Raw genomic sequence first — 12796 nt, 5'->3', positions numbered from 1 at the left:
CCTTAAGTCCTCTACAGCTAAATTTCAGCGAAAGGCTTGGTGTTCTTTAAAGAGAATACTACCCAGATACAGACCAGGTACTTTGAAGATGGCAAGGGGTAGAGGTTAAAATTTTTAATCTAAATCTGGTTCTTGTAAATTTGTCATCGCCACTAATCTATGTGTATGTACTATAGATTCTCTACAGTTTTAATATTTTCTGTGAAAAGTATGTATCTCCGACTACTATTTCACAATTTTAAAAAGTTAAATATGATGTAGTTAAGAAAGCTAAGAAACTATTGATTTAATAAAAATAATTAGCATTAAAAATCATAATGGCGGATCGAACAAGCCGACTTGAGGGCTTTTATACTGCCCAATAAAACCGCAGGTAGGTGGGAGTAAACCACGAACAATTAAACGCCCACATACCACTTCCAAGATCCACCATTAAGACTTTTTAGGCTAATTATTCTTATCAAAAATGTACTGTAGAATTTTTTCACTATTTTTTCCCTCTATAGATATTTAACAAAAAAGTTAAGAAAAATAGGTGGTTGATCTTTTGCGTTGTATGGCGCTACGTCCCCTTCCCACTCATAAAAAATAATGGAAAAACTGAATAATTAAAATAAGAAACAAATCTAAGTAGTTACTCCTTTGTTTGCATAAAAAAAGGTTTCCAAAGATTTTCAAAAAATAATAATTAAATAAAAAAACAATTTGTAGAAAGAATTGTAATAAATGCAAGTATATAAATATTTCTATTACTTACAACCAACAATTAATACAATGAAAAGGTAACTATATATTTTTTGACTAAATTCTTAACAACCTTGCATTCAGTTTTATACATAACATAAATTTAAGTACATTCATTCCATTAAATAATGGCCAGTGGCCATTTGAGGTTTTTCCTTAGATATTTTTAAACAAAAATGCACTTAAAAAAAAAATTTGTTGTTTTATTCAATTCTAAGACTTGAAATGTTGCATTTTATTGTTCCCAGAACTTTAGGGTGAATCGATTGAAGATATAAGTTTGACTTGAATTCACGCACAACTGCATTTAAAGTCCATGTTACATTCATTTGCATCAAAAAATAAATGAATAACGTTATTGATGAAATTCAATTATGGAAGAGAATCTAAGGTATTCTACCTCTACAGATATCATGTCTTACTTTTCGTTAAATGAGTTCTGACCATACCTTTGGATTTTTTCATGGCCTGACAAACATCCAAACTTTCACCAATGGGAACTCCGTAACCTTTCAACAATCCAAATGGATTTGAAGGAGTTTTGTTATCATCATCTGATTCTTTCCTTAAAACTTTATCAACTTCCACTGAAGTAAAAAAGGCAACGGACTGGGGAAGATCAGTCATACCGACCCGACTGACACAAAATGATCTGGTTAACAAATTCGTTAAATGTAAGCACAAAGCAGTTTCATATTTTCTTTTTTCTTCAACCATGTAACGAACTTCATCATGAAAGCTAAGACAGAATCTTGGTTCATCACCAAGAAACCAACGCATACTTACCAACATTAGATGAAGAAAATCAACTGCACCACTCTGTACAACCCAATTTATTCTTGTTGGTAAATATTTATCTCCCGCATCTAGCTTTGGTTCTAACGCACGGCTTAATCTACTTTTCAAAAACGGAGTTTCCGGAGTTATCTCGTTAGCTATGCTTTCTATACAGTTAAACATAGCCGATTCTATTCCACCTTTCCAGAATGATTTATCAAAAAGTTCAGCTAATTCCCTGCAATGAATGCGACTTATTTCTAAAGCATCTTCTTTTGTGTAACTTCTTTCTTCTAGATGTAAAAGAACATTAGATTTTAATTTATACATCCTGGTCCCTTTAGTAAGGCTCATCATTTTTTTAGCTTTATCTGCAGCATCTTGCTGTGACATTTCAGCATTGAATTGCTTCAGTAACCTTTCAGCAAATTTCTGGCCAGCACCATAGATACGAGCATAATTGAGAACTTTAGCATTACTGCGCGAAATACCGACAGCTTTTGCTGTAACAGTATGCGTATCGGTTCCTTCATTTTTTCTGCCGTTCAGCGTCATCCAACCGAACGGTGTTGCACCATGCATGCCGATTGTAGAATCACTGAGCAGTGCGGCAATCCATAATTCCTGCGAGTCTACATCGGCACCAACAAGTACATAACCAGGTGGAGCATGTACAATGCCACGCAATTCTGATCCTATTCGCTCTACAATCGCATTAGACACGGTCAACCAAGTGGGCTCCACGGCTCTTCGAGTGAGAGTACCACAAACAACTAATTGTGGTAAAATTACACCAATACTATCGCTTGTCTCCAATTCTTTGGGAAGATCATCTTTACGCAACCAACAAACCAATTGTTTTTCAATTCTTTCACGATTATTTCTCCAATAAGACAACATACGACTAATCTCAATTATTCTTTTTGCGTAAGAACCACTGCCCGATAATTCATTTTCAGAAAATCTGTTAATGAAATCTTTAGCAAGTGGATTACCTACATTTAAATGAGATCCATCTTTATGAGGTAATTTTACTAAGCCGCAACTACTAACTTCATCTTCTAATGCTTTCTTCTTTTTATTGTAAACTGTGTAAACATTTTTCAGTTTGATTGAATGTTTTGTAAGGTGTTTCTTCAAGGCTGTAAAAGGAACTAATTCATTTTTTTCTAAAGGTATGTTTGTAGCTGTAGGAACCAAATAACCCCAGCCATTGCCCTGTTCGTAGTGCAATGGCAGTAATTTCCATGTTAACCTCAAAAGTTTAGGAATGATTTTTAGAGCAGTGCTAACAATTTCTGGTTCAGGAATGCTGATTTCGTTGATTTGCTTGGCTAATTTTCGATACCAGAAAGGATATCCAGGTAATCTAGGAGGTTTAGCTGGCAAATAGAATCTTTTATTGTTTAATGAGGAAAAATTCTCCTTTAATACTGACAAGCGGTCATCAACTAAATCTTCATCTCCTTCTGCCTCAGTAATTTCTCTAGCCGCTCTTAGTTTGCTCTTTGAAGAAGAAGGGGCTGTTTTCTTCAACTTTAACTGTTTTGTAGACCAATCTTGATCCCAAAGCCACAAATCCTCCTTAAAGCGCCTGTTGTGATATAATTTGCATGCATCGTTTGCACTTTGTGTTAACAAAGAATGTGCTTCAATCTCTAAATCTTCATAAGCCTCTTTTGAATCCGATATATATCTTTTCCAATTCATATTTACAGGAATATAAGCTGTTTGTAACTCAAGCATTCCTGCCAATGTAACTGGATGTGGAAAGCGTTCAAGAAATAAAAGAAATAATTTCTGTAAAATTTCGTACGTTGCAATTACATCTTTGGAACAATAGTTCATACTAGTTTGAAATTCCGTTCTTATATCTTGGAGGGTGCCATTAATGAATAAATCTCTTTCTGTTTTTAATAATTTTGAATCACAGTAAAGTTCATACACATTTGGTAAACTATTTAAGGAAGCAAATTTAGTCCATTCTTCTTGTTCAGATCCTGCTTTTAACAGTGCTTTCTGTCCGCTGGTAACTCCTGAAACGCAAATATGCAGAGACATCGTATCTAAAAACCTTAAAGGAGTTCTTTTAAGACGATACTGTTCTTTAACACGTGCTCTATCAAATGACACATTATGACCGATAACAATTCTGTTGTTGCCTTCAGAAAGGCTGACACTTTCCAAAGGTATTAACCTGTCTGAGGTATAAGACTGAAGCAAATGAATGTCTGAAGCTAATTCATCGCTTACCCAACCATACCATGCTTTAGGACTGACTGCGCACGCCAACGTAGGGCATGGACCTTCATTCAAGCATACCTCTACGTCAAAAACCAAAGCATCTTCTGAAGGATAATCTATTCTGGTGACAGTACCGTCCACGTCATATTTTGTCCAACCTTTTTGCAACAGCCACTCTTTAGGTGCCTTGGGTATACCTTGTTTAATAAATTCTAATACTAACTCTTTATAAGGCCCAGCTTGTTCATTACCAATATTCCAAAAATGTTCTTCCACATTATTGCCAGCTAATTTAGGAAGTGTAATATCTATTTCTGAAACTGCTTCCTGCTGCTTACACAAATTATTGTTCATTAATTCTTTCAAACATTCTTTGATTTTTACTGGATCTATTACTTTAGGCCGAGTTTTAAATAGCTGGCAGTATAAAGATTCAGGAATCATCTGTATTCCAAACTCATTAAATCTGTATGCTGACTTAGACTTTTGAGATTGCTTTCCTTCAGCTGAAATTCTCTTTTGAGAGGATCTCTTTTCTTCCACACATTCTCCAACAATTACATCTTCAAATATTTTTTCTTGAGGAGTATTTGTAGAAATAGATCCTAACGTGGAATATCTAAGTCCCAGATATTTTTGAAATGAAATTAAGTTATTTTCAAAAATAAATCGTTTACCTGTTTTAAATGAGAGCATAACTAGATTTGTTTTCTAACCTTAATTGTAAATAGGTAAAACGAAATTTAATACCCAAATCAAACTATAATAAATTAAATAAACATAACAAATTTAACATTTTCTTACATTATTAATTGTACAGGTAAGTAAGCATCGAGTTTCGTTTTATAAATCCGTCACCAAGAAAAACGATCTCTTTCTCTTATCTGAAATCAAATTTTAAAAAAATCTTTACACATGAAACAATGCCAAGATAATTACAAAAACTTATTTACATTTGCATTATTATTTTATTCAATAACAACTGCAAATAACTCGAACCCTAGAAACGCGATTATTTACCGATTTTTAGTTGGTCCACAACGTTATAAAAATGAATTTTGAGCAAAACTTGTGACTCTTGTTTCTGTGACTAAAAATTGTTGGAGGAAAAAGTTCCTTATGTACGAAAAGTCCCCACATTATGGCTACAACGTCAACTGAGTTATTTTTTTTTACTTGACTGAAGCCAGTCATATCGACAAGTCATAAATCACGAGAAAATTATAAAACATGAAAAATTTACTATCAGATTGCAGTGAAAATTTTTATTTCTACCAATTACAATCCCTAGGCTGTAGAATAATTTTTCTGTATCATCCTAAGATACTTGGGTATCATATCTTTAACTCATGTTTTTCGGTATCAAACCCAGTTAATAAAATCAACGGCTGGTTCCGAAGTACTTTGTAAAGCCTTTCAACATGAACAGTATAAGGAGCATAATTACCTGGGAGACCTGTAGGTAAAATATATGCATCATAAGAAATGATCCACTGAAAGAGTTGAATACCGTAAAATATTCGAGCTTAAACGTTGGCTGAACATGGTTTAGTGCTTTCCTTACCAGAACTGATACAGTAAATGTGTTTGTGGCTAAAGCCGCGATAAGGACCTAACAGATAAAAGAAATATAAAACGAAATTTAAGGAACATTTTTTACCTTATAACACAGTCTGTACCGTGTTGGTTGAATTATAGAGAACTGTAGCTGAATGCGCAAGAAATAGATATGCTTCATTTCTGAAATAAATATTTCTATTAACAATTGTTAAGTAAATTTCTCGAAATCTAAGCATCTACATTGTTGCGAAAAATTATTTTCACAATAAAGGATAAGCCCTAAAGTTGACCAAAAAAAAATTGGAAATTTTATATTTTATAACAAAAATACTGCTAAAGTTAGGTGTTTTTCAACAGTAAAAATTTTATGCACCTTTTGACGATCAATCTATAAATTAGGTTTAAGTCTTAAGTCCGTTAAGTCTTATTTTATACTTATTTATATGCTAAACATACGCGATTATTTTTCCTGGATATTTACTAATAAACTCAATAGAATTTCCAGCAAAATCTATAAAATAACCGAAAGATCTTTGATGCAGCTTTTAAAAACAACTTTTAAACTTAGTTTTGAACGAAAAAATTAAAGGGATAATGTTTTCTATAGATGCAATTGCTGACTTATTTGAATCATTTATGAAACAGTCTAATTCCTTAATGGGGCCGTTAGGCTCAATGATAATGATATGCATAATTCTTTACTCAGTAAATTTCTCGTTTGCTTTATACTTAGATTTGCGGATAATATGAAAATATCTTTTTCCAATACTTTTTAGGGCCCTTTTGTAAATTTTGAAATATTTTATTGATGATTTTAGAACGAAGATTTTACATAATTTTTCCCAATCTCAGTCTAAATAGCTACGTTATTATATCTTAGAATTGTGCTGATAATATTAAAAATAATACCTATTAAAATAAACAATATTCCTAATTGCATGGACCATTTAACTGTGAGGAATTAGGTTACAAAAAAATATTTCTAATACACACAATCACTTAAGACAAAAATAAACAAAGTAATTGTTATTGTGATGAAGGTTTCATTTGTTTATAATCGAGATAGTCTGGAGCCTTAAATATCGATATTAGTATAATTGTAATAAAAACATATTTCCACCAACGAAAATAATAATTTTGAATATTAGACATGATGATAAATAAATTCATCAAATTTCAAATTCAAAGTGAAGATCTTAGCATTGACCAGTGTCTCTCAACCTGCTGCCCCGGCCCAATAACAATATTATGCGCAGACAGAAAATTGCTCCCGGACTCCGTCATTTTAGTTTTCACGAATGAAGTTCATTTCATACAAATGTTAGTTTCATGAATCATCTTGGGTGATTGAGTAAATTTTGTGGTCTAATTTTGTGTAAACTTTCTATATGTATGCGTAAACCATCTTGATCAGACAAGCGAAATCTTTTTTATAGTAATTGAAAAGTAATTAAATCAGAAATGCTTCTCTTTATGTATCACGAGATTATGAATTGCTATGGAGTTTAAAAAAAACTGCAAATAGAGATTGTTGAAAACAAAATATTTAATGAGGCGTGCCTTAACTATCGCATCAAAAACTTGAAACATTGCTTTGTAACTTTAAAACTGATCCAAGGTGGTAAAGGAAACAGCAGAGATTCTTGTGTTCTAAAATTTATATCTGTGAAAAACATATGATTTTGCTCTCTTTAACAAAAAGAACATTGTTCAACGTTTAAGGAAACTTAATTAAATCATTAAGACAAATTTATAATTATTTATTAACAAGAAAAGTGAAGAAACTTTTTTTAAAACAATATAATTATTTACATTAAAAGCTAAAAAAAGAATTTTTTTAAAATAAGATTACTAGTTTTTACAAAATTTTAAAATCCTATTTTTTGTAAAAAGTTCTTAAATACAAAACTTTTTAGTAACTCTGCAAATTATTTGGGAATAAAAATTATTGCTGTTTAGCTAACCTCTTTACTCCTTTTTTACCTGACGTTGGTTTTTCTTTCCCAGTTTTATTTGAAAGTAATGGATGAACTTCTAAAAATAAAATAAACATGTTAAAAATTAATCTCCTGAATAACTGTAAAGTATCGTACTCTACAAAAGATATCCTTATTTTTATAATAAATTATAACGTAAACTGTTGATAATTATATGTACAAGTTACCTAAAGGTAATTAGATTTAGTAATTATGAGTGCGGTTTAGTAAGTGGAGGAAACCCTAATTCAAGGCCCGCGGACCCAGCTTATTTGTTGATAGCCCTCATTCACTCCTGTTTAGTTGGACATTCATCAGAAGATATGGACGATTAATTTATATTTGTTTCAATATTTATCTGATTGCTTGTTATAGTCATAACTACCCTTCATTAATTTCAAGATTCAAATCACATGAAACGTATCCATCAATGTATTTAGGCTCGCTTGGGCAACTGAAAGTTAGCATTGTCATGCCAACGTCAATGCCAGCCCAGTTAGTTTGAAATGAAAAAAAAAACAGGTGAGGCTTGTCGAATAAATTAAAAATGAACATCACAACTCCCAATTTCCAATTTGTAAAAGAATGTAGCCAATCCTCAATCTAATTCCGCACATAACATTAATAAAGCAAACTATGTTTGAAAACGTACAAATTCACGTTTTGTACTTTAATGTCATCGGTTTGTTTCTTCCACTTTATTAACGGTTAATTAATTAGAAATATTTAAATTCAAGTCATTTAAATTTATCAGATGCTAAATTACCAACACATAAACAATTTTACGAGCTGAAAGAAGATGCCATTACATAATTTTACAAGTCACCTCTGATTACTTTAAATATCAACTCAGAAAACGAATTTTGAATTAGGTTTGGTTTTATTTGTTCCAACAATATTTTGCCTTCTTTCATTTGACCAATGGGGACACAATGAGTGCGGAGAAACTTCATGAAGTCGTCAATGTCTCAAAAATTAAAACAATTTGATTCCTTATAAAAATTCTTTGGCTTAGAAATAACATAGCATAATAGCAATAGTAAGAAACGCACCATCAGTGAAAGAACCTTCAAGAGGTATGTCATAAACCCTATGTTTACGTGAAGAGTTTGGAGAAGATCCACCATGCATTGGTGGCACTAATGCTGGACCATCTTCTGGATCTTCAACTTCTGGTGCTATTGGTAAAAACTGTAGAATTTTTGACTCTTCTACCTCTTCATCTGAACTACAAAATGCAATAACTGGTTCTATAGTTGTTACATCGACCTAAAAACAAATAACGTGGTAAATATAATGAAAAATATTCTAAAAATAAAATTTGTCTATTAGTTAAACATAAAACGGTGGTAATCAGAGAGTGCCAGTGTGGGATATATGCTGGAGGAGAAAAAGCTCAAAATTCTAAACTTCGATAACAGAGATGGCGATATTCGATTTAAGCAAAAAGGAATGTTTTTCAACCAAAACGGAGTATAAGTGCACTATCTGAATATAGTGGAATTCAGTCGCAAACAAGCCCAAAATGAATGCTACATATGAAAATATAAAGCCAAGGTAGATCTCCCATGTGCACCCATCAATTCATTTTCTTTAATGTACTTAATCGAATGATTAATACTCCTTGTTGAGCAGATAGCTTCTTCGAATCGTTTAAATAAATCCAATTTTCACTATATCAATTCGTTTGATGGAAAGAAGCTACCAATGTTTGGAACAGGCGTGTGGAATGCTTCTGGGGACCATAGCGACTGCCCGGGCGTGATAGTTTATGGCTCATAATTAACCAAGTTAAAAAATTTACATGTACCAGACGTATGTTTTCTTGTAGTGCAACAAACCTTCGACAAGGTGATTTTCTTAGCACTAAGCTAGTTAACCCTACCAAAGCAGGCAATGTAGAAACAGAAAAACTCCCAGAGCTTCATTTACATCAGAAGCTGCTTTGTGGCAAGTTATTTTTTATTTTTAAATCGCATAAATCATTTTATAAAAGCTGATATCAATTTAAATTGAAAGCAGAAAACAAAATGCATCAAAGATGAAAGTTTTGGAAACAAATAGTAAACATATTGCGATTTACGAGAGCAAAGTTTTTGTGTCAATATTTAACTACTTTTTCTCCAAAAAAATTACCTCCAAGTCTTCATCTTCTTTATGTGGCCCAGCAGTAACCGATTTGTCTTCATCGCTCAAATCAAATTCACTTTCCCGTTCTTCGTACTCCACATTCTCATCAAGTTCCTTAAAATCTGGAGCAAATGCTGACCAATTTTCTACTTGATTTTGAGCCCATACCGATACTACACCACTGCTAATTGATGCAATAATTGGTCTAACAGGATGCCACTGGAATTATATTTAATAATTATTTATAGAATAAAATAATTATAATCTTGTTAGAACAAGTAATAGTAATATTATCAAATTAATGTAATTTATGTTGAAAATCTAAGTTTTAGACAGCACAAATTTATGGAATGGATAATCATTTTATGGAGAAACACCTACTACAACTATTAGAATTTTATTTCACGTTGTGCTGAACGTTAGAATGTCAAAATGGTGTGTGAGACCCGCCATAAATCAATTCAAGAAAATCGAGACAGGTTCTTTTAGGTTGGAAGGAATGTTTTTGCGGGTTTCCACATTTACACTTTCTACTACATCAAATTTTCTACAATATTAATATGTTTTTATTTTTACATAACCTTTACTTTTCTACTTTATTTCATAGCCATTGGACATGTCGAGGAAGCAATTTTGGATTGAACCGTGACTTTTGATTAAAAGTGGACCCTATAAATCAGAAATGTTCTGGACACTGGTTGGACAAGGCTGAGTCCTTCAATCATTTCTACTTTGTTTTCTTCTTTCTTCATATTTAATTTTAATATTTCATAAATATTATTTACTCTTTTTTCCTATTTATCAAGTTTCTATTTCAATCTTAGGCTGTAATAATTAAGTAAACTACTATTTTTTAAATGAACCTTGTATCTTTTTGTTAATCAAACTTCTTGCAAGAGGAATGTTTTTTCTGTGTGCAAGAAATAATAATAAAAAAATTAATAATAGCTTACCACAACATCAAGCAACAATTCTCCTTTGGTACCATGCAAGATTTTCACTAAATTCCCAAACCCTTTTTCCCATATATATAAGGCATGTTGTCGGGCAGATCCTGCGCAAACGTACTCACCATCCCCTGAGAAACAACATTTCTTCCACATAGTCCTTTATGAGGAATTAAAAAGTTTTAAAGATTTCGTTCTAAAATAGCAGTACTTAAAAATAAGTTTTGGGAAATAATACATACTTATTAACAAGATCTTGAAGTCTATGTTTCGGTTCAGGTTCTGTGTCTTTAGGACAATCAAAAATTTCATTAGCGTTATACACACGAATAATTCTATCGCCAGTGTTTATTAAAAAACAACTGCAAAAAGAATAAGAATTTCAACTATTAAAACTGAAATATTTATGAATATAAACATGTTTCAATACATAACAAAGGAGTACTCACTCGCCTCGTCTAGCAAATTCAATACTTTTGATGGCAGTCGCACTTGAAGCTACTCGAAAAGAAGCCTTAATCTCTAAATCAGTAGAAGAGAGGACAAGAACTTTTCCTTTTGAATTACCTGTGTATACATATTTCCCTCGACGGTCAAAAGATGCTACAATTGCCAAATCTGACTGTAAAAGCATAATTAACCATCTACACTATTCATATGAATTTTTATAATGTAATCTTTCAGAAAAAAATTTTTTTTTTTGCTTACATCGTCATCAAGAGGAACGACATGGTGTTTTCCATCAATATCCACAATGACAGCGGCATGCCTCAGAGGACAAACTAAGAACATTCTGTCATTCCTTGGATGATACTGAGCCTTTTTAACAAAAATTAATTTAGTTTGAGTATAAAAATAAATGTAACGATCTTTGAATATTTTAAAATAACAATTGCAGCGGACACAAACATAATTTTTAAATTTTATCACAATGTAAGTACAAAATATTTCCAAAAGAATACCTACTCAAATAATATTAATAATAATTAACTAATACCTTCAGAATAGGCGAAGGAAATCGATATCGTCCCTCACATTCACCAGATAATACATCCCAAATGCATGCATTGTTATCAGTTGAAGCGCTCAGAAGTTTATGTCCATCTCGAGACCAACTACAAGTTTACTGTTTAATACATAAGTTACACTGGTACCTTTTATACGTTAAAATAAATCAGGTATAGGAAAAACTGAATACCTCAATGAACATACTGGATGCATATGAGCTGTGATAATTTTTGCAATACCTCTAGTGAGGAAATCCCAGATTACTATGCGTCCATCATTACATCCAACAGCCAACAGTGTGCCTCTTTTGTTGAAGGCACAAGTTACGGCCAAGGAAATGCAATCTAACGTACCATCAAACTCCTAGAATACACTTATATTTCAACATCACAAGTAACTTCCTATTAAAAATATGAATGTAATTATTATAATTTGAACATATCTAAAAAAGGCGATATATACCTCAGGATAGTTTTGGCCAAACGATTCTAAACAAAAATAAGACTTAATTAAAAAACCAATCCAAAATAAAATATTTAAAACATATATATGTCTAAAATTACCTAATAATTCCAAATTCATATTTACATACTGAAGTTTCAAACAAATCAGAAAAAATTAAACTTCATTGGAATTAGCGTCCCTAACCTTTCTTTTATATAACATATCTATCCACTACTCTCAACTAGTGATGGGCTATTTGAGCGGACTCGTTCCATTGGAACGAGTCCGATGGTGGAACGAGTTGATTCAAATCCCTATTTTTAAAAAAAGTGATTCCGCCCCGCCCCAAAAAATTTAGGCAAATAAAAATGAAAATGAGGCAGCAGAAGGTTTGGAACGATTAAACATAAGAACAAATGTCACGCAATTTATTATATTATTATATCATTAAATGTTAGCTTTCCCAGTTAATAACAAAACTATATTTCTTTAACACACATTGAGTACTATCCCTAATTTCCAATTGCTCTGATAAATATAAAATTAACAACGTAATACAAATATTAACACAAAAATAGGCTAGTCAAATATAAATTAAAGCAATGCAGTTTTGTCATTATCTAGCTTGACCACTAGAAGACTGGAGTTAACTTACTTCAAGAGTATTCAAGGTAGAGAAACGGAAATGGGTAGGAAATTATTCCATAAAAATTCTAACCCTTCAAAATTATAATTACTCATAATATTTATTAACTAAGAATTGAATATCAAGCTTTTAAAATATTATCTTATTGTTTTACAAAAAGAAAAAGCTGTGTGCTTAATCTTAAACTTAGCGCTGGACACTCTTACTCTCATCTTCATTGGCGTAAGCTTGAACGTGTACATGTCAGCTAGACGGTCAAAGTAAAACTGGGCCAAAATTTAGTATTACCTAACTGGTTTACTTAGTGTAGTATCCCTCCC

The 12796-nt window shown here is 32.0% G+C and overlaps 2 protein-coding genes across 4 annotated transcripts; both read right to left on the bottom strand.

Moving 5' to 3' along the window:
• Window positions 1-704: 704 nt before the first annotated feature.
• Window positions 705-6389, bottom strand: PolG1 (DNA polymerase gamma, catalytic subunit tam). Of its 2 annotated transcripts, XM_074129335.1 has the most exons (4): window positions 6235-6389; window positions 5426-5505; window positions 4570-4649; window positions 705-4442 (listed from the first exon to the last, which is right to left on the bottom strand). In XM_074129335.1, the coding sequence occupies exon 4, from the start codon at window positions 4207-4209 to the stop codon at window positions 1156-1158; it is 3054 nt and encodes a 1017-aa protein (XP_073985436.1). In that variant the 5' UTR covers window positions 4210-4442; window positions 4570-4649; window positions 5426-5505; window positions 6235-6389; the 3' UTR covers window positions 705-1155. The 2 variants fall into 2 exon arrangements, with proteins under 2 accessions (XP_073985436.1, XP_073985435.1); XM_074129334.1 differs by having other exon boundaries at window positions 705-4649.
• A 571-nt stretch (window positions 6390-6960) lies between these two features.
• On the bottom strand, window positions 6961-12366 carry Rbbp5 (retinoblastoma binding protein 5). 2 transcript variants are annotated; one of them, XM_074129337.1, is made up of 12 exons: window positions 11950-12366; window positions 11849-11874; window positions 11577-11749; window positions 11376-11493; window positions 11087-11197; window positions 10828-11000; window positions 10621-10740; window positions 10385-10538; window positions 9438-9650; window positions 8354-8570; window positions 7290-7359; window positions 6961-6988 (listed from the first exon to the last, which is right to left on the bottom strand). In XM_074129337.1, the coding sequence occupies exons 1-12, from the start codon at window positions 11966-11968 to the stop codon at window positions 6976-6978; spliced, it is 1407 nt and encodes a 468-aa protein (XP_073985438.1). In that variant the 5' UTR covers window positions 11969-12366; the 3' UTR covers window positions 6961-6975. The 2 variants fall into 2 exon arrangements, with proteins under 2 accessions (XP_073985438.1, XP_073985437.1); XM_074129336.1 differs by lacking the exon at window positions 6961-6988 and having other exon boundaries at window positions 7070-7359; window positions 11950-12365.
• Window positions 12367-12796: the final 430 nt, after the last annotated feature.

This window comes from Rhodnius prolixus, unplaced genomic scaffold (assembly GCF_049639745.1).
Source record: "Rhodnius prolixus isolate KJV_2025 unplaced genomic scaffold, Rpr scaffold_9, whole genome shotgun sequence".
In the NCBI taxonomy this organism is placed as follows: Eukaryota; Metazoa; Arthropoda; class Insecta; order Hemiptera; family Reduviidae; genus Rhodnius; species Rhodnius prolixus.
This window is presented reverse-complemented; position numbering and strand designations above follow the sequence as displayed.

Excerpts from the sequence above, each read along its gene's own strand:
- Rbbp5 (XM_074129336.1), bottom strand. Across the intron at positions 10,539-10,620 it reads CTTCAAGATCTTGTTAATAA|GACTATGTGGAAGAAATGTT; the intron begins GTATGTATTATT and ends TTCCTCATAAAG. Across the intron at positions 9,651-10,384 it reads AATTGTTGCTTGATGTTGTG|TGGCATCCTGTTAGACCAAT; the intron begins GTAAGCTATTAT and ends ATATAATTCCAG.
- PolG1 (XM_074129334.1), bottom strand. The coding sequence starts at position 4,461 with ATGCTCTCATTTAAAACAGGTAAACGATTTATTTTTGAAAATAACTTA.